At 52.5% G+C, this 24,648-nt stretch overlaps 4 protein-coding genes and 4 non-coding genes across 15 annotated transcripts; 2 read left to right on the forward strand and 6 right to left on the reverse strand.

The window, feature by feature from the left end:
• Positions 1-95: 95 nt before the first annotated feature.
• Positions 96-10,292, reverse strand: NEK8 (NIMA related kinase 8). 5 transcript variants are annotated; one of them, XM_036033340.1, is made up of 16 exons: positions 8,814-9,171; positions 6,730-6,901; positions 6,375-6,580; positions 5,903-6,135; positions 5,542-5,673; positions 4,626-4,834; positions 4,383-4,462; positions 4,118-4,299; positions 3,874-4,024; positions 3,391-3,467; positions 2,961-3,078; positions 2,166-2,316; positions 1,770-1,933; positions 1,506-1,664; positions 1,173-1,331; positions 96-779 (listed from the first exon to the last, which is right to left on the reverse strand). In XM_036033340.1, exons 2-16 carry the CDS (start codon positions 6,741-6,743, stop codon positions 751-753), a joined length of 2,064 nt encoding a protein of 687 aa, XP_035889233.1. In that variant the 5' UTR covers positions 6,744-6,901; positions 8,814-9,171; the 3' UTR covers positions 96-750. The 5 variants fall into 5 exon arrangements, with proteins under 5 accessions (XP_035889233.1, XP_035889232.1, XP_035889235.1 ...); XM_036033339.1 differs by having other exon boundaries at positions 6,715-6,901; XM_036033342.1 differs by lacking the exons at positions 6,730-6,901; positions 8,814-9,171 and adding an exon at positions 10,014-10,292.
• Positions 10,293-11,058: 766 nt separating this feature from the next.
• TLCD1 (TLC domain containing 1) lies at positions 11,059-14,734 on the forward strand. Its single transcript, XM_028520696.2, has 4 exons — positions 11,059-11,444; positions 11,766-11,848; positions 11,946-12,028; positions 12,552-14,734. Exons 1-4 carry the CDS (start codon positions 11,251-11,253, stop codon positions 12,933-12,935), a joined length of 744 nt encoding a protein of 247 aa, XP_028376497.1. The 5' UTR covers positions 11,059-11,250; the 3' UTR covers positions 12,936-14,734.
• Positions 13,461-18,872, reverse strand: RPL23A (ribosomal protein L23a). The gene is made up of 6 exons (XM_028520697.2): positions 18,563-18,872; positions 17,208-17,575; positions 16,395-16,578; positions 14,580-14,756; positions 13,807-13,876; positions 13,461-13,583 (listed from the first exon to the last, which is right to left on the reverse strand). The coding sequence occupies exons 2-6, from the start codon at positions 17,236-17,238 to the stop codon at positions 13,569-13,571; spliced, it is 477 nt and encodes a 158-aa protein (XP_028376498.1). The 5' UTR covers positions 17,239-17,575; positions 18,563-18,872; the 3' UTR covers positions 13,461-13,568.
• Positions 13,695-13,764, reverse strand: LOC114504393. The gene has a single exon (XR_003685168.1). It is a non-coding gene; the product is annotated as a small nucleolar RNA Z17 (small nucleolar RNA).
• LOC114504388 lies at positions 13,939-14,004 on the reverse strand. The gene has a single exon (XR_003685163.1). It is a non-coding gene; the product is annotated as a small nucleolar RNA SNORD42 (small nucleolar RNA).
• Positions 14,829-14,899, reverse strand: LOC114504392. The gene has a single exon (XR_003685167.1). It is a non-coding gene; the product is annotated as a small nucleolar RNA Z17 (small nucleolar RNA).
• Positions 16,667-16,730, reverse strand: LOC114504387. The gene has a single exon (XR_003685162.1). It is a non-coding gene; the product is annotated as a small nucleolar RNA SNORD42 (small nucleolar RNA).
• Positions 18,073-22,818, forward strand: RAB34 (RAB34, member RAS oncogene family). Of its 4 annotated transcripts, none has more exons than XM_036033346.1 (11): positions 18,073-18,401; positions 19,300-19,512; positions 19,715-19,806; positions 20,629-20,697; positions 20,799-20,900; positions 21,002-21,066; positions 21,192-21,243; positions 21,427-21,508; positions 22,001-22,091; positions 22,220-22,327; positions 22,410-22,818. In XM_036033346.1, exons 2-11 carry the CDS (start codon positions 19,459-19,461, stop codon positions 22,475-22,477), a joined length of 783 nt encoding a protein of 260 aa, XP_035889239.1. In that variant the 5' UTR covers positions 18,073-18,401; positions 19,300-19,458; the 3' UTR covers positions 22,478-22,818. The 4 variants fall into 4 exon arrangements, with proteins under 4 accessions (XP_035889239.1, XP_035889238.1, XP_035889240.1 ...); XM_036033345.1 differs by lacking the exon at positions 18,073-18,401 and adding an exon at positions 18,529-18,638 and having other exon boundaries at positions 22,410-22,816; XM_036033347.1 differs by lacking the exons at positions 18,073-18,401; positions 20,629-20,697 and adding an exon at positions 18,529-18,638 and having other exon boundaries at positions 22,410-22,816.
• Positions 22,819-24,648: the final 1,830 nt, after the last annotated feature.

The raw sequence follows: 24,648 nt of genomic DNA on the forward strand, positions 1-24,648 counted from the left end.
CCTTGACCATGGCCCTGCAGTTGAGACAGGGGACCCAGCCCAACTCTAGGGTGTTGGGCAGCCACTCCCGCTCCTGAAGAGACCACACTCTAGGCAGGCAGCTGATGTTTTTATTGGCACTACTTCCCAGGCATCTGGAAACTGGTCTGCTCCAGCCAGTTACCCTTTCCCCCAACCTGTTTTGGAGGAATGGCGAGGGTTGAGGGGCAACCTTTAGCAAGGATGCCAGGTGACATATAGTTGACATAAGCTGCCTAGGACCTCCCTGCCCCAGGCAATGCACAGGCTAGGCCGCTGGAATGGCCAGTCCAGGCAGGCTCTGCCTGTCCTGCTCCAAAGCACTGAGCTGCAGTCCCCGAGGACACCAGGGATGCATTTTCTACCAGAGCGAGGAGAGGGGCAGGGTCTGGGTAGAGCCACATCCATCTCCAGCCTTTTTCTGCCAAGGCTCTGAAGACCACCCTGTTTCCAAAGGTTAGGTCTGGTTTCCAACTCTGGGCACGCTGGACCCTGGGGGCACTGGCTTAAGAGAAGAGGTGGGGAGGAAAAACAGAAGTGTTGGGGGGATAGGGTAGGTAGAGTTTTACACATTCAGGGCCAAAAGCAGCTCAGAAGCTCCACTAGTTCTTATACCCCATTGGACACAATCCAGGGGCCACGGGTGGGGACAGTTGTGCCTCAGGCACCTGTACTTTTCAAGAACATCCCGAGAAGCAACAGCAGGGTGGTGCAGAGGTGTGTCCAGCTGCCTCATGGGGGGACGGGCTCGTCTGTGACGGCTGGAGAGGACAAAAAGGAAACAGACCTCTGCAGTCTCCCAGGGGGCAGAGCCTCCAGCAAGCATCACCCCCCGACCCTGGGGCTCTCCCTTCCGCACTGGGCCCTGGACTCTGCCCCACCAGAAATAGAGGTTTAAACTAAACTGGACTAGGGACAGGGGGAGAAAAATATATTTGGGCCCTGGAAGCAGTGAAGGCAGCCCTTTATTTAATGAGGCCCCAGAGTGCCAACCCCAGGCAGGAAACAGTTTTACCCCACAGCTTCTGCTTTCATTCATTTGAGGACTAAAGATGCTTTTAGTGATTTGAGCTGTGACCACTGGGGGTGGGGGTGTGGGCAGAAGCCAGCTGGGTTAACCCCGTGTGGATGAGGTGGGAAAACTTGTAACTCACGGCGAACAGCCAGAAGAGTGTTTCCATGGCAACAGGACACAGAAGTCACAGTGTAGGGGTGTGTCTCATCCAGCTGCACTGGACGGGGGAGTCCAGCATCTTCATCCCTCCTTCCCAGTCGACCTCGAGCCCCTTTGCCCCAAGAATATACTTCACCTTCTGCCAAAGAAAGCCCCAAAGAGGGAAACAGGGGACATAGCTCAGTGAGCAGTGGTTCTCCCAGACTGCTGTACTGGTCCCAGTACGAGGTTGCTGAGTTCAGCAGACCCTAGCATGATACCCCTCACATCGCCCATGGGCCTGCCCATACCCTTATCTGCTCCCACTAATCACCTGCTCCAATAGCTACAGTGAAGGCATCCCCACAGGCCACCATTGCTATCTTGATGCCCCGGAGGCCTTGGACTTGACAAGGTGCCCGGCTGACCCGGCGAGCACTGGTACCCAACTGCCCATGCTGATTGCTGCCGAAAGTATAGCAGTCACCAGAGGCTGTAAGGGAGGAGAGGAAAGGAAGGAACAGGGTGCCTCAGCTGAGGTCCCAAAGAGGCCAGCAGAGTCCCCCACCAGCCTCCTTGTCCAGGTCCTCCTGCTCACCAGTCACAGCAGCTGAATGAGCAGTGCCCAGGTCCACACTCAGCAGGGGCTCCTGGTCCAGTGGTGCAGAACCTAGCAGCGTGAAGCTCAGAGCCTCCTCCACCTGTTGGTGGGGGCTAGGCTCCTCCCCCAGGCACAGGTGGTCCAGGCCCAGCTTGTTGAATCTGAGGGCAGAGCCAGGAGCCAAGTCCAAATGATACTGTATAGACTGTCCTACCTCCACCTGTTGGGCAAGAGTGGGTGCACCAAGGGACAGATCCCACCCTGAGCCGAACCAATAGCACTCCCAGCCCTCCTTAGGTCTACTCCCTGGTGGAGGGTAGGCAATGACAGATGGCGCATTAGCAGCCAAGGGTGGCGAGGGGACAGTCAAGTCATCCTGGGGCACCTGCTTACCTGTTGCTCCCACAGGCCAGGACTTGGCCAGGCACAGTGAGGATCACGGAGGAGTCAATGCCACACACAACCCGCTGGGCCTCCTGTCCTGGTGGCACAGGCACCTGCTGAGGGCAGTTGTGGGACTCCCTGGTGCCTAGTCCTAGCCGGCCTGTAAGGGGAAGCCAGGGTGGGGCTAGTTTGAACTTCAGGGTTGCTGATGCCAGGATGAGGACCCCTGGGAAGGCAGTAACAGTGTGCGTGGTCCCCTCAGCCTGAAATGCCCATCCTTGGCCTCTCTGTGGTCAAAATCCTACTCCTCCTGTAAGGTCCTGTTCAGGTGCCACCACCACTCCTCCAGGTGGAGTCCCTTGCCATTCCTTGAGTTCCCACACCTCTGGATCTTGGGCAGAGCCCTGATGCTCTTGTCCTCTGTCATGAAGATGTATTATTCTTCCCCCATCAGAGCCCTCCAAGGGGACTGGAACTGCATCTAAATCATCTCTAGTTTCAATGCCCAGACTGATGCCTCACCCAGAGGGCCACAGTGAAGACTGCAGGTCAGTGAACTCTCCCTCAGAAGTACCTGAAGGAACTGACATCTCTGATCATCTTGTCTCAGCATCCGGCACAGGGTGGGCACATGGTGGGGCACATGGTGGGTGTGCGGTAAAGGTTTGCGGAGTGAGTAAATGAATGGAATTGGAGAGAAAAGAGGAGAAAACAGGCCATGGGGTGGAAGGTGGGTGCAAACTCGAGCAAAGCATAGCCAGCGGGAGCTGTGACATGGAGCCAGAGGCTGGGTGGAGAGCTTACCACCATCTCCGCGGCCCCAGGCAAATAACTCTCGCTCAGTGGACAGAGCCAGCACATGAGATGCCCCACAGGCCACCTGCACCATCTCATAGCCCAGCAGGGCCTCCACAATGGTGGGCTAGAGTAAGAGAGGAAACTGTAGGCAAAGGACCCGGACACAGCATCCCCTGTAGGGGCAAAGTCGGAAGCTGCAAATTTCCATGAGATGCCTGTTTCTTTAACTCCCCCCACTACCTCTGCAACCACTGGGGAAAGCCTGGTGTTTCTGTACTTCCCCTAATGCTGCCCAGAACAGATGCAGCCTGGGAGCTGGAGGGACCTGTGGTTGCTGAAGATTCCCCTGCCCCCAACCTGGGTATCAGCTCTCAGACCGGCAGGTTCCTTGCCATCTCCCCCACTTCCTCCTCCCCAAGGTACATGCAGCACCCACCTGGCTGATGTCATTGAGGCTGCCATGGCCTAGGCACCCATTGCTGCCACTGCCAAAAGTCATGATAATACCTCGGTCTTGGGAGGAAGCAGTGGAGCAAAGGGAAGGGAGAGAGATTAGGCTGTTTTTCCAAAGAGACCAGTCCAACCTTGGGTTGGAGAAGCAAGAAAAGTTAGTTGGAGGCTAAGGCTAGACGAATGATAAGGACAGGGGTCTCTTTTCCCAAGTGTGTGATGTTAGACAAGTGACTCAGCCTCTGAGCCTTAGTTTCCAGATCTGTCAAATGAGATACTATAACTACCACCCCAGGCCCACTGTGAAGGGTAAAAGAAATAGTGTTAAGTAAACCCCTGGTGCTTAATAACTAATAGATAGAAGCATTATTAATTGAGCAGTTTGTAAATGACAGGCAAAGAAGGAAGTTGCCCTGGGGGGCCTTCTGATAGCAGGGTCCCCACAGGGTCGTGTCTGGACTCCACTAACCAGTCAGGCAGGCTGTGAAGAGGTCCCCACAGGCCACGTGCTTGATGGTCACACCTGACTGGCCCTCCAGGAAACGTGAGATGAACTGGGGCTGCTGTTGCTCCACTGCCCCAGGAAGGAGGGCGCCCCCGCCCGTACCTAGGGGCGGGGCCTGCGGAGGAGGCAGGGGAGGGCATGGAGCCTGGGCACCCCTTTCCCTATGGCATACCCTCAGCATACTCTAGGCCCACCGCAGGCTGCTCACCTCCCACAGGATGAGGCGCCCAGAGCGTGTGACGCCAGCCTTCTGAGTGCGCCCGGCAGCCACCTGGACCACCTCTGTGTTGAGCATGGGCAGCCGCAGAGGAGCGCTGAGCCCCCCACCCCACGTGTACACGGAGGACAGTGGTGGTGGAATGGCTGGCCGTGCGGGTCCCCGGGGGATGCCTGTGGGAGCAGCTCATCAGGCCTGTTACACTGGCGGGAATGGAAAGGTGTCCAAAAGGGCCTGGAAAGTCAGCTAGACTTACCCCTGCAGCGGGCACTGGTGGTCCTGCTCCCTGTGCTGCCTGGGGCAAGGGGTGGCCCAGTGGTCAGGGACTTCTCTGCCCTGTGGGACAAACAGGGGCCTTAGGACACCAACCAACCTTCCCTGGTATTCCCACACACAGGAACGAAGGACTTGTCCTGAGGGCCCCTATGCCCCAGTCTCCCGTGCTCCCATTGGGTGGCCCCTGCTGCCCAGGGCTCCCTCCCCCACTCCCTGCACAGGCCTTCGCATGCGAACACTGCCCACGTCTGTGTGGAGGTTGAGGAGAGCACGGATGCAGAGAGGCTGCGCCATGATGTGGCTGAGTGGTGGCCGCTGCGCCGGCTCCAGGCTGAGCAGACTTAGGACGAGCTGGCGTAGCTCTGGGCTGTACCGGTCAGAGATGGGTGCAAAGGTGCCACTCATGATCTTCAGCACCAGTGCTGGCAGGTTCTGTGAAGGCACAAGTTGTGGGGCCAGCCAGAGCCTCAGGCCAGGCTTGTGGGTGGCTCCAGCCCAGCCCCTCGTCTGATGGGTGGACACAGCCCTGTGCTCAGGAGCCTTCAGTCTGGTGAGGGGACTCCCAAAATGATAGGGGATAAGGGGACCCAAACCCTGCTTTCAAGAACCTCTCATAGGGGAGGTATGTCCTCAGAAACCCCAGATTGTTGGGAAAAGTCTTGACTTTAGTAGGGTCACTAAGCTGATGGAGGAGCCCCGCCTTCAGCAGCTCTCAGTTTAATCCTCACTGGAGGACATGTTCATTGATTTGAGAGAGAGAAAGAGAGAAACATCCATGTGAGAGAGAAACATGGATTGGCTGCCTCCTGTAAGCACCCTGACCAGGTATCAAACTACAACCTAGGGATGTGCCCTGACCGAGGATCAAACCTGAAACCTTTTGGTGTACAGGACGATGCTCCAACCAACTGAGCCACTTGGCCAGGGCAGGAGCCCTCAGTTTAAACGGGGGTCCCGAGCCCTACCCTCAGGAATCCATAGTCTGAAGGAAGCCACAGCCCTGCCTTGGTGTAATCCACCAGTCTGTTGAGGGAGACATGACTCAGACACAGAAGAATCACAGAAGCAGTTGGAGCCTGGGACTTCAGAGGGAGGGAGATAGAGATTTCCCAGCTATCCCCTTGGGGTTTCTTACTCACCGCAGCCTCAAAGGCCCTCTTGAGGCTAGCCAGCTCATAGAGGACGCAGCCCAGGGCCCAGATGTCGCTCTTCTGGTTGTAGGGCTTGCCCTCACACAGTTCAGGGGAGATGTAGCATGGAGTGCCCACCACCTGCAGGAAGGAAGCTAAAATTACAACCCACGGAGGGAAGACCAAGAGCTCTGCCCACAGGGCCACTTGGAGACAGCTTCTCCCCCAGGCAGGCCAAAGTGCTTCCTCCTGAAAGACAACCCAGCCTGGGGCTAAGGAGCCAAAATCTTGGGGCGGGATATAGGGTTACAGAGTGAGCTTGGCCCTCTAAATCTCCAGCACTGCTGAGGTCCCCTCCATGCCCAGGCACCGTGTAGGCCTTGCTTTTGCTGCTAAGGATCTTGGAGATGCCAAAGTCACCAATCTTGACAACCATGCGATGCTTGTCAAGAAGGATGTTTTGGGTCTTGAGGTCCCGATGCAAGATGAGGTGGGTGTGCACGTGATGCAGTGCAAGCAGGATCTGCACAAAGAAGTGCATGATGGTCTCCTCCTCCAGCAGGGAATTACAGCGCTTTTGGATGAACTCCGCCAGGGTGCCACCTGCAGCCACAAGGGACTAGTCAATATCCAACCTCTTCCAGGCCTTAGACTTTCCTTTTATGAAACTAAACACCCAGACAAGGCAAGGGCCTCCCAGCATCACACGACTGGGGTCAGAATTCTATACCTCTGACCCTCAGCCAAGCCCATTCCAAGGAGGGAAGCTGGCTAACCTGTGTCTATCTGTCCCGGAGGTGAGAGGCCCTGAGAGGTAGGCTAGTGCAAGGAGGCTGGCCCACCTGGTGCATATTCCATGGCAATCATGAGGGCCTTGTCCTCCAGGAAGTTCTCGTAGTACTCAATGACATTGGGGTGGTTGAGCAGCTTAAGGACCTGACACTCATTCTGGGCTGCCTGCCGCTCTTCCTTGGTCATCTGCTCCACTGGGATCTGCTTGATGATCACCAGCTTCTGGTCCGCCTTGCGCAGGCACAGGTGCACAATCCTGAGGACACAGTACAGCAGTGGGTACTGGCCAGCCTCCCACCACGCATCAGGCTGGGAAGACCTGGTGACTGGATAGTGACTAAGGGCATCTGAGTGCACAGATCACTGAGTTTAGGAATGGGGAGCAATAACCACAAACTCTGAGACCTTAGGCAAGTCATTTAGCTGATTTGAGGCTCAGTTTTACCACAGGCCCAATGCGGCAAAGTTAGTCTTCATCTCTTTAAGTTTCCACAGACACTGAGGTTAACTGTCTGGGTTCAAATCCTGGCTCCTCCTCCTACTAGTTATCTGGTCTTGGATTATGTGACATCATCATCTGGAAAACAGAATTGACCTCACAGGGTTGTTGAGGAGATCAAGTAAGAAAATACATGTAAGGCATTTAGCACAGTGCCTGGCACATGGAAAATGCTCAGTGAGTGGAAGCCATTCATATTATTTTTCTTTCAAGTATATGGTTGGTGTCCACAAAAGTAGGGTTCTTGCCCTGACCAATGTGGTTCAGTTGGTTAGGCATACTTCTGCAAGGCAAAAGGTTGCCAGTTCGATTGTGTTGGGGCACATACCTGGGTTGTGGGTTTGTCCCACATTGGGACACACATGAGAGGCAAACGATCTGTGTTGCTCTCCGTTTCTCCCTCCCTTCCCCTCTCCCTAAAAATAAATAAATACCTTTTTTAAAAAAAAAAAAAAAAAAAGGCAGGCTTCTACGCCCTGGGTGGCGTAGCTCAGTGGATTGAGCGCGGGCTGCAAGCCAGGCATTGCAGGTTCGATTCCCAGTCAGGACACATACCTAGGTTGCAGGCCACAGCCCCCAGCAACCGCACATTGATGTTTCCCCCTCTCTCTCTCTCTCTCTCTCTCTCTCTCTTTCTCCTTCCCCTCCCTCTCTAAAAATAAATAAAATCTAAAAATAAGTAAATAAAAAAAATAAAAAGCAGGGTTCTTGCTCTTTCTTGTTCACCATGATATCCCCAGTGCATAATCTAGTACATATCTCAGCACATAGTAGGAGCCCAGTATCTGCTGAATGAATGGACTATAAGATGATCATCTAAATACCAACTTTATATTTCCAGCTCTGACCTCTCCTCAGAGCCCGACTCACATATCCAACTATCTACTTTGCATCTCTACCTGAATGTCTCACAAGCATCTTAAATTTTAACAAATTCAAAATAAAATTCTTCATTCCTGTCCCCAAAACCTTTCCTTTTTCAGTCTCTTCCATCTCAGCAAATACCACCACCATTCCCCAGTTATTAATGCCAGACACCTGAAAATCATGCCAGAATCCTTCCTCCATTTCACACTAACACATCAGTAAATCCTGTCTCTACCTCCAAAATATTGTGAACCCATCCATTTTCCTGTATCCTTTAGTACAGCTCTTGGAAAAACCATCATTTCTTGCCTTAAAACACTCTGTGCTAACCTTCAAAATGTCACCCTCAAATCTAAATTCCATACAGCAGCCAGAGTGATCTTTTTTTTTTTTTTTTGCCAGAGTGATCTTTTTAAAATGCAAATCACATCAAGAACATATCCTCCGATAAACCTCTGCAAATAAATTTAACACCATTTACCTAAGCCTAAGGCTAGATTCTGGCTCTGTCCCCACATTTTATAGCATTCTTTACCTTGCATACTACATTCCAACTACACCCGACTTTTTCTTAGTTCCTTGAATACTTTGAATTTCTCTCCATATGAAGACCTGAAAAGCTCTCCCTTCACCCTCAGACTGGTACTCATTCCTCAAACCTTGGCTTTAAACTTTACCTCTCAGAGAAATTTCCTTGATCACTCCCCCAAAAATACTTCTCTTGTATTATACCCTGATCTCACAGCTTGTTAATAACTGCTTTAACAATGTCTTGTTTACTGTACATTTTTCCTACAGTCTGTAAGCTAAAGGGGAAAAGATCACGCCTGTTCTTAACTGTATTCCCAGCGCCGAAAGCCTCAATATTTGTTGAATGAATGAATCCGTCATCTAACACCAGAACTCTGCGGGGGCGCAAAAAAAAAAAAAAAACTTGCAGAAGGCGTGACCTCCTTAGAAGCTGAGTCTCATAGTCCGGACCTGGACCGGAAGTTTGGGCGGGGCTTCCCAGAGTAGGCGCTCACACTTCGGGGCGGGGCTAGCCGGCAGCGATTTCGCGGACAGAGTTGGGGTTTACTTTCCCTCTCCCTGAGTAATTTCCTCCCCCAGAGCCCTGGCTCACCCGAAGGCACCTCTTCCCACCACTCGGATCCGCTCGTACTTGTCCATCTCATTTCTCAGTCACGTTTCCGGAACCCCCTACACCCAGACGCAGCGCATGCGCGAACCCGCCCACTCTGGAGCCACGCCCCCTACACTGCAATATAATTGCTGGGAGCTGCAAGTGGAATTAGGTGTCGGTTTAAGCCTTGCATCTCTCTATGATTTCTTAACTTTCCTGCAACCCGGATCAGCGGGGTTGCTTTTTCAAGGTCCAAGGGAGGACGGGGCGATGTGCCATTTCTTGGCGCGCTTCGCAATGGCCTGCATTGTACCTTCCCCACACTCCTGATTTCATCCACCCTTTCGCAGAGCTTCCTAAAGCTAGAGGTGCCCTGCGCAGGTCAAGTGAGGGTGAGAAGCAAGCACCAACTTCTCTCTGCCCCCATTTTTGCCCACTAGTAACTGTTTCGAAAAGGGCAAATTCTCATTGGCACACAAACGATAAACATTACCAAAACTGAATCGAGTGCGTCGCTCTCGGTCCATGGGGCTGACAGCCCGGTTAGTTTCAATGTTTGCCTAGGGAGGGACTAGTGAAACCCCGACCTGTGTAAGTTGATTCACCTACGGAGGTTGTGACACAGTTTCCAGGCTGTCCCGACTAGTAAACACCGCGCTTGTCGGCACTCTGAGCCCCCAGCTGCACAGACACAATGCTGCCACAGGGTAACTGCCTTCAACGCCCAGCTAGGGAGAACCTCCGTAAGGGAAGATGGGAGTGAAGTGGACCACTATCTTAAAGCGTCAGGGAAAAGAAGAAAGACAGCCGTTCGGCCCATAGGTTCTAAGTTTCTGCCCAGAGGTTAGTATGATTGTTTAGGGTCTTGACCAGAAGTGAGTTTAATTACAGGTGTCTCCCTGGCACCTCCTGCTCTGCGCAAGTCAATAAAAACTCAGTTAAGGAGTAAGAGGATGGTGATTAGCTAAGGGATAGCGTCCCTATTTACGAGTGGATGAGGAATGAGGTGTTTATCTTCTGCTCCCATTACATCCTTCAAAAGGGTGCCCAAACCTTTCCATGTGGAATGACCATTAGAAGAGCCCCAGAAGGGCCCCTTGAGGGCTCAGGCCAGTGTTGGCCGGCAGACAAAACTGCCCAGGGGAGCGGGAGCAAGCACAAAGGGAGAAAGCTGCTCACCTGGGACACTCGTGCTCTCACCTAGAAACCAAGAGGGACTTGGTTGACCCAGGAGCCCCACAGGGGTTAATGTGTAACCTTGGAGCCACAGAGGAAGCAAAGCAAACACCTAAACCTCTCGGCCCCCGGCTCTCTGACGCCTCAGGTTTCTGGCTTTTCCTCCCTCTCGAAGCACTTTTTCCCTCGCCCCCAACTACAACCCTTCAACTTTCCTGGCCTCGCCTACCGCCCCTTTCTCGCCCCCTATTCCCGATTGGCTTTTAGTTCGCTCCTCTGTTCCCTCGAGTCTGGCTGGCTAACTCTCCTGTTAAAGTACCACCTCATTTCTTTGGAGGCGGGGCAGGGTGGGGGTGTTGTTAATCCCACACCTAGGTGAGTACAGACTGACACCTAGTGGCCATAAGCTGCAAGTGCTCCAGGCCACAGGCCTGAAGAGTGAGGGTCACCCTAGCTTCCAGGGAGCCAGGAGAAGAGATCTGGCACAGTCTGAAGGCGGACTGGTACAGTCGCTCGGCCCCAGGAGCCCGAAAGCGGTCTGGGAAGAGGGGTGGTGATGGGTTAATCAACAGTTTCTAGGCACCGACTCTAAGCAGGGCGCTGTAGAGGCAGGTAAACACGTCCGTCTCTAGCCTGAAAAAAGCTAGTGATCCAGTGAAAGAACAGGGACTGGGCAGAGATTGCAGACCAAGGTGGGACTCCAACCCATCCCCAGGTCCCGGGTTTAAAAGTCGTGGGTGTGTCAAGAATGGAGTTGAGGGTGGAGAGAGTGCTCACAATACTCGCTCAGGCGGGGGAGCCGGTGGCGGGGGAAAGTGAGGACGCCGGATAGTGAAGCTAAGAGAGCGAGTCGGCAATTGGGAGGCGCCAGCGAGGGGTGCCTCCGTGGCGGCTGCCCAGGACAGCCCCCGAAGTCCGCGGGAGAGAGTCGGGACGCGGAAGCTACAGCCCCCCTCTCCCAAGCCCCCGGGAAACGGAGCTAGTGCCCTCTGTTCAGCAGAGGCACCGGAGGGGCGGGGGCAAGGAGGCGGGGCGGGGCGGGGCGGGGCGGGGGCCCAGGCGTCCAGGGGCGGGGGCAGAGGCCCGCTGGGAGGGGACAGGAGGAGCGTAGGGGCCTAGAGGGCTCCGTGGAGAAACTGTGTGAGGCTGGAGGCCGGCGGGAGAGGCGTCCGAAGTGGACTGGACCGAGGAAACTCCACTCGCCGGACAGTCCGAGGCGGCCGGCTAGAGGGGGGACAGAAGGACGGCAGGGAGGGCCAGCATGCCCCCACTGCTGCACCCCGCCCTGCTGCTGCTCCTGGGCGCCACGCTGACCTTCCGGGCACTCCGGCGCGCGCTCAGTCGCCTACCTCTGCCCGCTCACGTGCGCGCCGACCCCCTGCGCACCTGGCGCTGGCACAACCTACTCGTCTCCTTCACCCATTCCATTGTGTCAGGGATCTGGGCTTTGCTGTGGTGAGTGAAGAACCGGGGAAATGAAGGTGGCCAGGGAATCCCGCGTTACTCTCCCCATCACTCACGAGCGGGCTAAGGCCATGCAGTCTCACATGATTCCCTGTCTGGAAGGCTATCCAATCCTGAGCGGCTGCAGCCTCAGGAGAAGGGGATCTCACCTGGGAAAGGGAAGACACCTGGGTTTCAGCCAAGCCCCTCCTCGCTTTCCAGCTAATATAGCGAGCTTAGACTCCTGCTGGACTGGCAAGGATAGTTGGGGAGCTGGAAGTTCTTTGGGAATGGGGAGATGAACGCCTGTCTTCTTTCTTCCCGCCCTTTCAGTGTATGGCAGACCCCAGAACTGCTAGTAGAGATTGAGACTGCGTGGTCGCTTTCTGGCTATCTGCTCGTTTGCCTCTCCGCAGGTAAGTCTTGCCCAATAAGCATTAAGTAGGTGGAGGAACGGGTAGGTGGTTTCTTGTTCAGTCCCCTTCATGACCTCTTCACCCATCCCTCTGCTAGGTTATTTCATCCACGACACTGTGGACATCGTGGTTAGTCGTCAGGCTCGAGCTTCTTGGGAATACCTGGTCCATCACGTCATGGTAAGGAGTGTGGTATAGGCCTCTCGCTGTCAACTTTACTCTCCACCCTCTTAACTCCATTCACACCCTGTGTCCTACATCTTCCATCATCAGATGCTAATTTAGGCCTTTGGTTCACTACTTAAGGCTACCATTTCATAACCTCACCTAGTACTGCAGTTAAGTCTGTATGGGGATCAAAATTTAATTGTGTTTAACTCACTGTAAACTATATGCCAGAAGGCGGCAAACAGGGTAAGATTTTCCAATCTCAATCTAATAGCCTTTTTTCTTTAATGCTTTTAGAGACAGGGGAGGAGCAGGGAGGGAAATACCCATGGGTTGCTTCTTGTATATGCTCCCACTGAACCCAGGCATGCACCCTGACTGGGAATCTAACTAGTGACCCGTGGGATTGTAGGCTGGTGCTCAGTCCACTGAGCCACAACAGCCAGGGTTTAATCTGATAGCCTTGATACTCCCACCAACTTCCAGGAAAGCCCTGGCATTTATTTCCTAACCTGTTCTCACCTTTGCCCTCTAGGCCATGGGTGCCTTCTTTTCAGGCATCTTTTGGAGCAGCTTTGTAGGTGGGGGTGTCATAACACTACTGGTAGAGGTCAGCAACATTTTCCTCACCATTCGTATGATGATGAAGATCAGCAATGCCCAGAACCTCCTCCTGTACCGGATCAACAAGTATGTCAACTTGATCATGTATTTTCTCTTCCGGCTGGCCCCTCAGGCCTACCTCACCTATTTCTTCCTGCAGTATGTGGGTCAGGGAAACCTGGGCACCTTCCTGCTGGGTATCCTACTCATGCTGGACGTCATGATCCTCATCTACTTTTCCCGCCTCCTCCGCTCGGACTTTTGCCCTGAACGTGTGCCTAGCCCACAACACAAAGACAAGTTCTTAACAGAGTGAGGCAGTCTGCAACTTGTGGCAAGGACAGCAAACAGCCAAGGAGAACAGCCTCACTCATAAACTGAGGTTAAGACTCAAGACCCAAACCTGGGGCATCTGGGCTCTCCACCTTTCAAGCCTGCATCCACTATTGAAAACACTAATGAAAGCACTCCTCTGAAGTTCTAGTCCTTTCTTGGGCAAGGCTGAGGAAAGCAGACAGACCGGTTGGACATGGTAGAAGGGTGTGGGGACAAGGTGCTACCCAGCCCACACTGCCCTGAAATGGATGCTAATGAACTCCAGGTATTGGTTTCATACAAAGCCTCGTCCAGGGATAAAAGGGGTTCTGATAAAACTGCTCACTTTTTCACTTAATCCTATGACAGAGGCAAGTTCTAGTTGTCCTAGGACAACTAACCCAAGTCTGGATCACAAAAATCTGCTGAGCTCTTGTTGCTGGGATTGTAACTGGTATGGCGAAATGAGAGCGCTGAATGTTCCAATGGGGTAGGTGGGCCAGGACTCTTACCCACACTGCTGTTTAGTGTGTATATACCACAGTATGGTGCCCTCCCAGCCCAACCAGAAATCAACATAAAGAAGCATATAGTACAAAATTTTTATATTTAGAATTAGCCAGCTGGACTCAGTTTAGATGATCCCAATCTGAAAAACAAAAGGGAGCTTTGTTACTGAGGTTGAAATGTAAAGATTAAGCCAGAATTTCATGGTTAAAAAGCATAATGTGGGCACAGGGCAAGGCCTATTATGGAGAGGGGTGCAGTCAGTCAGTTAAGGCTAATCAGCAAGTCAGGCTTTGGTCGCAAACAGACACATCATTTGCACCCAGGGGGTGGCTGTTAGGGAGTTCATGACAAAGGAAGCTTACTTTGTTGGCAACATCCAAAGCATCATAGTCTGGAGCCAGTCGAACATATGCCTTCTTCTCCCCATCAGGTCTAGGGTGGAGAAAGCAGCCTTAGTCTGTGCTGCCCACAGTACCCCTCCCCCCAATCTTCTGGGGCATCAGGGGTTCCTTTGTTCATGCAGTCTTTTCCAAATAGTTATATTTTTCTGTCATTGGCACAGAGGAAGGTTAAGGAAGCCACTAGGCTACAAAGTTAATGCCCTTTTTTGGGAAACACCACAGGATAATCCAGGTAATCAGACATACTTTTCTCGTACTCTAGGGCCTGCCTCTGTCTAGAGGTAGGAATCAAGAAAATGAGCACCAACCCCGTAAGAGGCGCCAAACTCATTTCCACCAGGGGCCACATCAGCCTTGTAGTTGCCTTCAAAGGGCCAATGTAATTTTAAGCCTATATGATATAAATGTAACTACTCTATAACAGTTAAGTGAGAACTTGGTGCTGCCATGCGGTAGAAACAAGGGGGAGGGCCAGATTCAGCCCACGGGCCTTGTGTTTGCCACCTGTGCCGTAAGTCAAATCCTAGAGGCAGGGGAGCTGCTGATGCCTCAATAGTCCACAGTCCATACAAAGGACTGTAATTACAGCAGGGGCTGCTCATTTCTCAAGGCTTGCACACTGAAACCTACTCTGACCCCAAAAGCAACATCAAGGAATTTTAAACAATTTCATGCCATTCAGGTTTACTGGCTTCTGAGGCCCCAGTGTTCTCAGTCCTTGGGACCCCACTCACCTGATCAGGGTGTTGACCTTGGCCACATCAATATCATACAGCTTCTTCACAGCCTGTTTGATCTGGTGCTTGTTGGCTTTGACATCCACAATGAACACAAGTGTATTGTTGTCTTCTATCTTCTTCATGGCTGACTCAGTAGTCAGGGGGAACTTGATGATGGCATAGTGGTCAAGCCTGGGGGAGGTAAAATGGGGTCACCTGGCCTGAGCCCAGTAAAAGAAAGGATGGGACCTCTTTTGAAGCCCAGGTGCATCAGACAATGAGTAGCAATCATTTTTGTCAGACTTTGGTCGCCAAACAGTGTCATCATCTGCAACCTGAAACCTAGGGACCTGGAGCCTCAGCCAGGGAAGAGAACCACGTACACTCTATTTCACTTGAAGGGCTTTCATCCTTTCTACTAAGTAATTAAAGAATCATCTTGAGTCCCAAACCCCTCATTCTTTATTTGACCTCACCATTTCTTTCTCCTTTTAAAAAAATTTCCTTTTTATTGTTTTAAAATTTTATTTATTTTTAGAGAGAGGAAAGGGGAGAGAAACATCAACATGTGGTTGCCTCTAACACGCCCCTTGCTGGGGACCTGGCCCACAACCCAGGATGTGCCCTGACTGGGAACTGGGCCAATGATCCCCTGGTTCACAGGATGGAGGTCAATCCACTGAGCCATGCCACCCAGGGCTTTTTTTTTTTTTTAAATCTTCGACTTCAACATTTCTGAAGGGCAAATTTGTGGATAAAACTGAGATTTGAGAAGTTAAAACTGAAGAGCACAAAGCTAGACTGCAACATCTTGAAACCCAGGTTAGAGTTCCAAAGAATGTTGCTTGCTGCTTCACTATGAGGCCGTTTCCACCCACTTTGGTAGCTCAAAGACCATCAATTCTTTTTTTTTAACCCCCCACAATTGTTGATCAAGTAGCTTTCTGCCTGGACCATCAATTCTTGAGAGCAACTTTTTATTTACAGCTCAGGTTAAACTTACAGTGGCTTGAGCACAACTACAACAGTTTCCCCCCCTGAAGTTCAGAGAAGAAACACTCTATTCACATGGACACTACCTTCTCATTTTGAAGCTGGAAGTCAGGTCTCAACCTCTTATTACACTAAATGCTAAGTCCAAAAGGAGGTAAAAAGACTGTCAAGTGCTTGCTTTCCTCCAGAGGGACTCAACCCACTCTATTCTGCCACTGTATCTTGTCTAATCTGTGGTTCCTAAGGTCAATTATTAACAGCAGCATGACACCAAAATACTAAGTATCCCAACCTTTTGTGCAATTTCCTACTAACCATTACCCAAGTGTAAAAATTTGAGAGTGAATGAAAAGGAAGTTTCCATGTGCTATTGCAGGCCTTCACTGTCCAGTCCAGATGAATAAATCTCCTTTATCAACCTAGATCATCCCATGTTGCCACCTTCAACCACCACTCCCTGCAGGAGGGTGCTGAGGAATGAACTAAACCTGAAGCCCTACAACGGAGCACATCTAAGTCCTACTTCGTACTTCCACGAAGGTGGACCCTAACATATAAAGTGATAATTAACCCAACAATTAATTAACCCTGGCACTAACGATGGGTTGTTTTAAATAATTCTTGCCAATAGTGACAACAGTCTCTTCTTGTTCTTAAATAAGGCATTAACAATCTTCTCACCACCCCATTAGGGAAACACGTTAAGTACTACATGTTTTTGAGAAGCCAAGCTCTAGGTTTGGTAACCTGCACAGCCACCTGACTCACTTCTCCTACCTCTGTTAACTTCCTAAACTTTCCCTTATAAAGGGGAGGGGGGCGGAGGGCAGTACTGACTTGTTTCTCCTGGGGGCGCTCTTCCGAGGATATTTAGGCTGCCTTCGGAGCCGCAGTGTCTTAGGCCTTCTGAAGGTGGGTGACGTGCGGATCTTCTTCTTTTTGTGGCTGTGGACGCCTTTTAGCACTGCTTTCTTTGCCTTCAAAGCCTTTGCCTTGGCTTCGGCTTTGGGAGGGGCAGGGGCTGAGAAAAGAAAAGAAAACGTGGAAGCGGGTTTCAGAAATCGATCACTTCTGGCCTGAAGACCGGTAGTGGGCGCCCCAGGCTACACGCGCATCAGTGGTTCCTTTGAAGACATCACGAGTCTCAGGTTAAACATTTTCCATCATATGCACGGTAATGGGGCACACTTGGAGGAACTCCAGGTATCCGACACAGAAAAAAGCAACTAGCAACGCTTGATACTTGCCAGGATGCGTGCGAGTAGTTTTATACAGACTATCGCACGGCCACCCTGAAAGATTACATAGCCATCTGTAATGAAAGTGGTAAGTTACAAAAGGAAAAAAAAAGGAAAAAAATGAAGTTAAGGGAACTGATTCCTTACAAGCCTGGAGACATGAAACTGTGATCTGTGGATGCGTGTAGTCACCAAGTCCACTGTCTGGCTGTCAGCTTCCCTCCCCTCACCCTTCAACCGGAGCCCAGCCCATGCGGTTGGGCCCACGCGCACCCGCAGCCTGGCCGAAACGGGAGGAACAGCTTCTGAGCTGACACCTAAGTCTTAGCTTAGCCACTGTCCTTTCCGTTCGTTCGCTCTGTAGAGATTCCAGGCCAGCCAGCCATGTTCCTCCCTAAACCCGAGCACACACCTTCCTTCTTCGCTTTGGGCGCCATCTTCATGAAAAGGGTTTCCTAAACTCGTTCTCAAGGGCTTATACAGCCAAGTCTCACCGAAGACTCGCGATGCTTTTCTACTTAAAGCTGATTGGGTAACCTGTAGCGCGGTGTCCGCTGGGAATAGTAGTTTGGTTTAATTGCCTCGAGAGAGGGACTAAGCATGCGCCACACCTCCCCTGTTAAGACCGTAGAGCTTCTTGGGGGTTGTAGTTTTTTTGAGACGTGTTTATCTGCTGCAGCGAATAAGCCGGCTGCTACTCGCAAGTGGTCCTGAGCGTTTCTCATCTTGAGCAACTTCAGAGAAAAGGACTGCAGTTCCAGGAGGCAGTAACACTGCAAGCTGTAATAGATATAGTTAGATAGACTCAGTGAGAGTGAAGCAAAGTTCTAGAACGTTAGAGCAGACTTTGTCAGGCCCAACTATTTCAAGTAACATTTGTGGAAATTGAGGTCCCGAGATTGAGACGTGGCTTATCAATAAGTGTGATTTTGTGGCAGAAAAAAATTCAGTCAGGCAGAGGTGAGGAGCGAAGTACTAGAGGAGGTGGGAGGTGGCCACATCTCCCCTCTTTACGTACGTCGGATTTCATGTGCTTTCTCGACAATGCTCTTGAAAAACTACCAATATTCCAAACACTCAGCGCACAGATTTCTCCAGCATTTGCTAGCTTTTCTTAAAGCTTTTCCATTAACAGTCCCTTCCCTTTAAGTAGTCTTGCCTTCCCTGCCCCGGTCATCTTTGCATCCTCAAATTCAGTTCCGGACACACAGCAAAGTTTTGTAAGGCTCTAGTTTGCTTCCCAGAGGGCGGGTGTCTGCAGTGCCTCCACCCCTCCCTTTTTGTCTTCTTCCTCGCCTCTTGGAACCTGCTTTCCCCTTTAACGGTGAGATTTGTGTTGTGCTATCCCGACCCTATCCTCAAGAACTGCAAAATGGAGAAGCCCTTGGGAAGGTTCCGAAGGGGTCATAGAGAAGAAGGCCAGGACCAGAGGAGAGTCCCCGCGCTGCAGAGCAGTGACCTCCCCCAAGGGCGGAGTTCCCGATCCATCTAGCCCTCCTTTATCCTCCCATCGAGGGAGGAGGCTTGGTCTTCAGCCTGCACACCCCTCAATTTACCCGGTAGCCTTCGAGGAGAGGACGCCAGACCTCGGACGTCTCTCTCCATGGTGGGCATCCAGCTCTGCCTCTGGCACCCCCTCTATGCTACCCGCCCCCCAACTCCCAGGGCTGAGGGCGGCAAGCGGGGGCAGACTCGATGAGTCACGTCCTGGGCCTGGAGTTGAGGAGGGAAGCGCCGCCTCTCCTTGGGCCCCTCTCTCCCCCTTACCCCTCCCCGCCGGTCCTGGGCGCAGCCAGATGCTGCGCAGCAGTCACCGATTCCCCATCACCACCAGTTCGGCTGGGTAAGGGTCCCCGTGGACACGCAGCCCCGCAGAGAGGTGCAGGGCAGAGCAACCCGGGGATCCCTCTCTGGGCACGTTCCAGCCTGGGTGGGGGCGGTCCTGGTCCCCAATGAGGCGTCTGTCGGGGGAGCCTAGGGCAGCGCAGGGAGGAGGAGAGGATGGGGAGTCCGGGGCGGGTTGCGAGACCGCGAGCTGCCGGGAGAGGGGCAGGGGGCGGCCCTTCTCCAGGAATTTCCGGGGATCATGTTACAGCGCTCGCAGAGGGAGAGTCGAGTGGGACGCGGGGCCCCGCGCCGACTGGGCCCTTCGCCCCCTCCTCCAGCGGCTCGCGGCCTCGCAGCGCCGTCCCTGGCCACACTGACCCCGTGTGGCGGGGCCGCTCCCGCGCCCTTGGACCGCTCTGTTATGGTGTGGCCGCCTCAACCCCGACTTGTCGTCGGGTCTCCGCGGCCTCGAGTTATTGTAGGAACTATCCTGCCCCGAGTTATCGTGCGGTCTGCGCGGGCCCGGGATCCCCGGGACGGGACTCCCAGTCCCCATTTGGCGGCCGAGGGGTCTCCCCGCCCCCGAGTCGTCTTCGGGACGGCCCGGCCCCGGGTGATTGTGGGTTCACCCCAGCCCCGGGTGACTGTCTCATCTCCGTGGCCCTCGGTGATCGTAGCATCCCCGAGGCCGCGGGCTCCCGTAGGCTCCCCGTGTCCCCGAGTTATAGTCGGGACTCCTCGGTCTCGGGTGATTGTCGGGTCCCCACGGGCCCGGGTCGCTGGGGCGGATCAGGTCTCCGCGCCTTCTGAGGGCGCCCGACGAGGCCACAGGCAAGATGAACATTCTGGCGCCGGTGCGGAGGGACCGCGTCCTGGCAGAGCTGCCCCAGGTAGGCATCAGGGCCACGTCGGGCTTCTGGCTGCGGTGGTGTGTGGGCGGGGAGGAGGCGGCACCAGGCCAGTTAGAGGCTTGGGCCCAGCCCTGCCTCCCCGCTAGGCCTGCTGCTTGTGGGTGGTCCCCTCCCCACCCCCAGCCCCAGGCTGCTTGGCTGCCAGTAGTGGGTGAGTCTCGTTCGCTTCTGTCCCTTTCAGTACCTGAGGAAGGAAGCAGCTTTGCACGTGCGCAAAGACTTCCATCCCCGGGTCACCTGCGCTTGCCAGGAGCACCGGACAGGCACCGTGGGGTGAGTTGTCTGCACCCAAAACAAAGGAAGGAAGTCCCAGGAAACTGTGGTCAAGGCAGTAGTAACGTCCACTCCCTGGGGGCTCCATTGAACCTTCTGCCTACCAGCTATGTGGTTATTCCCCCTTTTTATGACCCTGCATCTACCCCTTTATTTTCAGCAAGGTTATGGTGAGTCCAACGGGAGGGGGGTGGCCGAAAGGTGGCAGTTCCGTTTCTGACAGAGGAGGATGTGGTCCCCAGCTCAGCTTCCCACGTGCCATCCGTTTGAGGGCGGGCACTGTGTCTACATCTATAAGTCCAAGTGTGGGTAAAAAGGGAATACTAGGAACGGTTGCCACTATTAGTGTAGGGTTTGCTCTGTGCCAGGCACTGTGTTGGATACTGCTACTGCCTTGTATTACATGGAAAACACATCACATTTAAGATGTACCCTGTTTTCAGAAATGTTAAAATGTACGTGTGTGGGGGAGGTATGTTTCACAATGTAGAACATTTATCTCATTTTAACCTTATCAACACCCCAATAAAATATATTCTAAATATTCACATAAATGTTGAAATTGAGACAGAGAGGCTGGGTAATTTGTCCTAAGTCACACAGCTAGTAAGTGTGAGAGCTGGAATTCAAATTCATGTCTCTCTAACATTGAAGCACAAAACACTCCTGGCCAGCACATCTGTCCAGGAAAGCTGCCCAGGAGGCCTGGTGTCTCTGGGAACTGCAGCCTGAATGCAATTACCTTTGTAGGCTTACTAGGGAACCTTGGAACTCCCTAGAGTGAAACAACTAATGCCCACTCCTGCCTCCTCTTGTGTCCAGCAGATTTAAAATCTCCAAGGTCATTGTGGTGGGGGACCTGTCGGTGGGGAAGACTTGTCTCATTAATAGGTAAGAGGGTGCTGGACTGAGCTGGGTTGGGCTGGGGAGGGGAGGGCCAGGCCTAGCCAGATCAGCTGGGCTCAGGGCCAGAGCATCTGGTGCCTCCTCAGGTTCTGCAAAGACACTTTTGATAAGAATTACAAGGCCACCATTGGAGTGGACTTTGAGATGGAACGATTTGAGGTGTTGGGCGTTCCCTTCAGTCTGCAGCTGTAAGTGCTTCCTCTACCCCTTCTGGCCATTTCTTCCTCTAGCACCTACCTCCTACCCGTTCCCACCCCCATGCCTCTGTTTCACCCCTTCTTCCTCCCAGCTGGGATACTGCTGGACAGGAGAGATTCAAATGCATTGCATCAACCTACTACCGAGGAGCTCAAGGTAAGAGGCTAGGTGAAGTGGGGTAGGTGGGTGCACGTGGCTTCTAACTGTGGACTGAGAGGATTGTGGAAATGAGCCCGCAGTGTCTCCCTGTCAGCCTGGGACTGTTTCTGCCACTCTTTCAGCCATCATCATTGTCTTCAGTCTGAATGATGTGGCCTCCCTGGAACATACCAGGTACATGGGGATGCTGAAATATATTGGGGCTCTGGGAAGAGTGGGTTCAGAAAAGAGGGGTGCTCAGGGCATGGTGGGGAAGGAAAGACTGTGACTAGGAGCAGAGGGAGGATAATTGGACATGTGGGTGTCAGCGGAAGGGGCCTGCCCAGCTCATGTCTTGCTGTCCGCCATCTGTGGCAGGCAGTGGCTCGCTGACGCACTCAAGGAGAATGACCCTTCCAGTGCGCTTCTCTTCCTCGTGGGTTCCAAGAAGGACCTGAGTGTGAGTGTGCCCATGGGGGCGCTTCCCAGCATGGTGTGAGAACCCTCCCACGTCTAACTCTGACATTCTTATTTTAATTTTACTATTTATTTACTTCTTTATTTTTGTCCTCTGGGGACATGCTTATTGATTTGAGAGGGAGAGGAAGGAATGGAGAGAAACATCGACTGGTTGCCTCTCGTAGGCACCCCAACTGGGGATCCAACCTGCAACTTAGTGTACCCTGACCAGGCGACCCTTCAACCAACGGAGCCACGCTGGCCAGGGCTTTTTTTTCCCCCTCAATTTAACAGAAAAAAATTTTTTTAATTGATTGATTTTAAAAAGAGAGAGGAAGGGAGAGAGAGAGAAACATCATTTTGTTCCACTTACTTGTGTACCCATTGGTTGATTCTTGTATATGCCCTACAACCAAGGTCATCAAAGACCTTGGTGAGACGACGCTCTAATCAACTGAGCTCCCCGCCAGGGCTGACTCTGCCTTCCCTTCAGACTCCTGCTCAGTATGTGCTAATGGAGAGAGACGCACTCAAGGTGGCCCAAGAGATGAAGGCTGAGTACTGGGCAGTCTCATCTCTCACCGGTAAGAGGCTTCAGGCCCTCTGCTGTGGCATTCCTGCCTGCCTTGCCTCTCTCTTCTGCAACTCCAGCTGTGCCCAATGACCCCAGGCTTAGAGCTGCCCCTGAGCACCCATCTGTTCCCTGTGTCAGGTGAAAATGTCCGGGAATTCTTTTTCCGTGTGGCGGCGCTGACCTTTGAGGCCAATGTGCTGGCTGAGCTGGAGAAATCGGGGGCCCGGAGCATTGGGGATGTTGTCCGTAAGTGCCCTCCTGCATGCGGGTGACAGAGAGCACAGGGAACCTCCAGTCCCTGCTTCACATATTCCCCACTCTTCTGCAGGCATCAACAGCGATGACAACAACCTATACCTAACTGCCAGCAAGAAGAAGCCTGCATGTTGCTTTTGAGGGATGAGGGGTTGCTCAGCCCTGGAGCACTGTGCCACCTTGACTCCCCCAGACCTCTACCCCTGGACATTTGCACTGACTGTTATTACAGACCAAAGAGCTGCCCCTTGGTGGCGGTAGCCCCAGAGGGGTAGTTGGGACCATGCTAGTTACTTCCTGCCCCTAGGCACCATACCAAAGACTGGATGCCCCCTTCCTCCCGGGGGATCTGCAGGGTGCCCACGAGTGGAGAGATGGTCCCTGCTGTTTATGCTCCACCTGCAGGGCCCTTTGGGTATGAGGGTGCTTAATGGTCCCAGCCTTACACCGTGCCTTATGCATTAAATTCTGTTATTAGCAGTTTGGGGGTTGGAGTCCTTTGTTGGGGATGAGGGATATGGAATGGGCAGGGCTGCAGGGCGATCTCGGAACCGTAGTCTCCCTCAGGGATGCTGGCCATCCCTGGCCCTGGGCAGGCTTCAGGCAAGCTGGGCGCTTAGGGACCAGCTTTGGGGGCTGCACTCTCTTTGGACGAGATCTGAATTGCTGGCTTTGAGAGCCCTTTCCTTTGCTCCCTTCCTCCCAAATGTGTCCTACTCGGTGCTTATAGCCAAATTTCTATCATTGAATAATATTTTATTTTTTTAGCCTCTTCTCACCTTCCCTTTAACAGATAGTTGTCTGAGAGGAACAACAGAAGTGATTGGGTTTTGGATACCTTTGGCCCAGGGAGGGTAGGGGCTGGGCTCTTATTCAGAAGATATCCTATCTAACATCTAGCTGTATTAGGGGTATAAACATAAAGTTACGAGTGGTGTCTTTTTACAGTTTAAAACATGATGAAAATAAATTGAATAAAAATTGCCATGTGTATTTTTCCCTCTTCAAGAAGAGAGAGAGAGGTACTCTAAGGAGGACCTGCGCTTGAATCCTCACTGTCCCTCCTGAGTCACTCAGGCAAATCACTTATCCCGTGTGCCTCAGTTTTCTCTTCTGTGAAATGAGGCTAATAATGCTGATGAGATTTCATGGGTTAAATAAGAAAGCACCAACATACATAGGAAGGGCTCAAAAACCTTAACTATTATAACCCTTTTCTTAAAAAATTTAGTTATTTACTTTTAGGGAGAGAAACCAATGTGGGTATGTCCATTGGTTGCCTCTCCCGTGCCGTCAGCTAGAGAGCTGGCCTGCAACCCAGGCATGTCCCCTGATGGGGAATCAAATCAACGACCTTTGGTTCGCAGGCCAGTGCTCAATCCACTGAGCCACACCAGCCAGGGCTTATAGCTCTCTACAGTTACCGAGTGACCAAGAACCTGGCTCATTGTTGACATCTGACTCACAGCTATACAAGTAGATTGGCTGGAGCATCTCAGGAGTCTGGCCCAGCAATGGAGGGACATGTGTAGCCTGGCATCATCTTGGGAGGCTGTGGAGCATCAAGATTAGAACACAGATCCTGGCTCCCAGTCAGCGGTGCTCTGTCCGTTCTACTGCTATCATTCTCGGCCCACTCTCCTACTCTGGGAGGGTTGGTTTTCTGCACGCTCCCCTTTGCCTGTTTTCCCCTCCCCTGCTGTTCCTGGAGCTGGAGGTTTTGGGCAGTGATGCTACCCACGCAGGTTGCTGGGTCTGGAGGAAAGTGGATGGTATCATGCAGAACAGCAGCAGGAGAGGCCCTTGGTTTCTCTGGAGAAACCAAAGTTTAAATACCATCTTTTCCTTTTCATCCTTTGAGGCGTACCTTGGCTTTGGAGCCTGATGCCAAGAGAAATTGAGGGGTGTGATGTGGGAATGTTGGTTATACGGCTCTAACATTTTTTCACACTCTCCTGGAATTTATTGTTTGTTTCTTTATCTTTGCTCCCACATGGGACAGCTCACCACCCCTTGCCTTGCCTTGCGCAGAGCCTGTGTGTGTGTGTGTGTGTGTGTGTAGTTGGCACCACGACACTGCTGTGGAGTGTTTGTGCTGAGAAAAGTGTGGGGAGCAGGGGTATGGTTCTTTGTTCGGGTAGCCTCTGTGAGGGGCGTGTGCACATTGTATTAGGCTGTGTGGTGAGTAGATATTTTTTTAGGTACATTATGTGTGCGATACAAGCATGTACAATGTGTATGCTATACTTAAGGTGACAGGGGTATACAGTGCGAGGTATTAACGTAGTGGATCCTGCTCCCAGCACTAGGCA

Source organism: Phyllostomus discolor, chromosome 8, assembly GCF_004126475.2.
Source record: "Phyllostomus discolor isolate MPI-MPIP mPhyDis1 chromosome 8, mPhyDis1.pri.v3, whole genome shotgun sequence".
Lineage (NCBI taxonomy): Eukaryota > Metazoa > Chordata > Mammalia > Chiroptera > Phyllostomidae > Phyllostomus > Phyllostomus discolor.

What these genes read in the sequence shown, in the direction of transcription:
- TLCD1 (XM_028520696.2), top strand. Translation starts at nt 11,251, where the DNA reads ATGCCCCCACTGCTGCACCCCGCCCTGCTGCTGCTCCTGGGCGCCACG. An exon ending in GCTCGTTTGCCTCTCCGCAG is followed by an intron (nt 11,849 to 11,945) that starts GTAAGTCTTGCC and finishes TCCCTCTGCTAG; the next exon opens with GTTATTTCATCCACGACACT. An exon ending in ACCTGGTCCATCACGTCATG is followed by an intron (nt 12,029 to 12,551) that starts GTAAGGAGTGTG and finishes TTTGCCCTCTAG; the next exon opens with GCCATGGGTGCCTTCTTTTC.
- RPL23A (XM_028520697.2), bottom strand. Translation starts at nt 17,238, where the DNA reads ATGAAGATGGCGCCCAAAGCGAAGAAGGAAG. An exon ending in AGCGCCCCCAGGAGAAACAA is followed by an intron (nt 14,757 to 16,394) that starts GTCAGTACTGCC and finishes TACCTCCCCCAG; the next exon opens with GCTTGACCACTATGCCATCA. An exon ending in AAGGTCAACACCCTGATCAG is followed by an intron (nt 13,877 to 14,579) that starts GTGAGTGGGGTC and finishes TCTCCACCCTAG; the next exon opens with ACCTGATGGGGAGAAGAAGG.
- NEK8 (XM_028520692.2), bottom strand. Translation starts at nt 8,860, where the DNA reads ATGGACAAGTACGAGCGGATCCGAGTGGTGGGAAGAGGTGCCTTCGG. An exon ending in GCAAAAGCAAGGCCTACACG is followed by an intron (nt 5,674 to 5,902) that starts GTGCCTGGGCAT and finishes TCCTTCCTGCAG; the next exon opens with GTGGTGGGCACTCCATGCTA. An exon ending in AGAGGGCCTTTGAGGCTGCG is followed by an intron (nt 4,835 to 5,541) that starts GTGAGTAAGAAA and finishes GTGCCTTCACAG; the next exon opens with AACCTGCCAGCACTGGTGCT.
- RAB34 (XM_036033346.1), top strand. Translation starts at nt 19,459, where the DNA reads ATGAACATTCTGGCGCCGGTGCGGAGGGACCGCGTCCTGGCAGAGCTG. An exon ending in GCCTCCCTGGAACATACCAG is followed by an intron (nt 21,244 to 21,426) that starts GTACATGGGGAT and finishes CATCTGTGGCAG; the next exon opens with GCAGTGGCTCGCTGACGCAC. An exon ending in GGCAGTCTCATCTCTCACCG is followed by an intron (nt 22,092 to 22,219) that starts GTAAGAGGCTTC and finishes TCCCTGTGTCAG; the next exon opens with GTGAAAATGTCCGGGAATTC.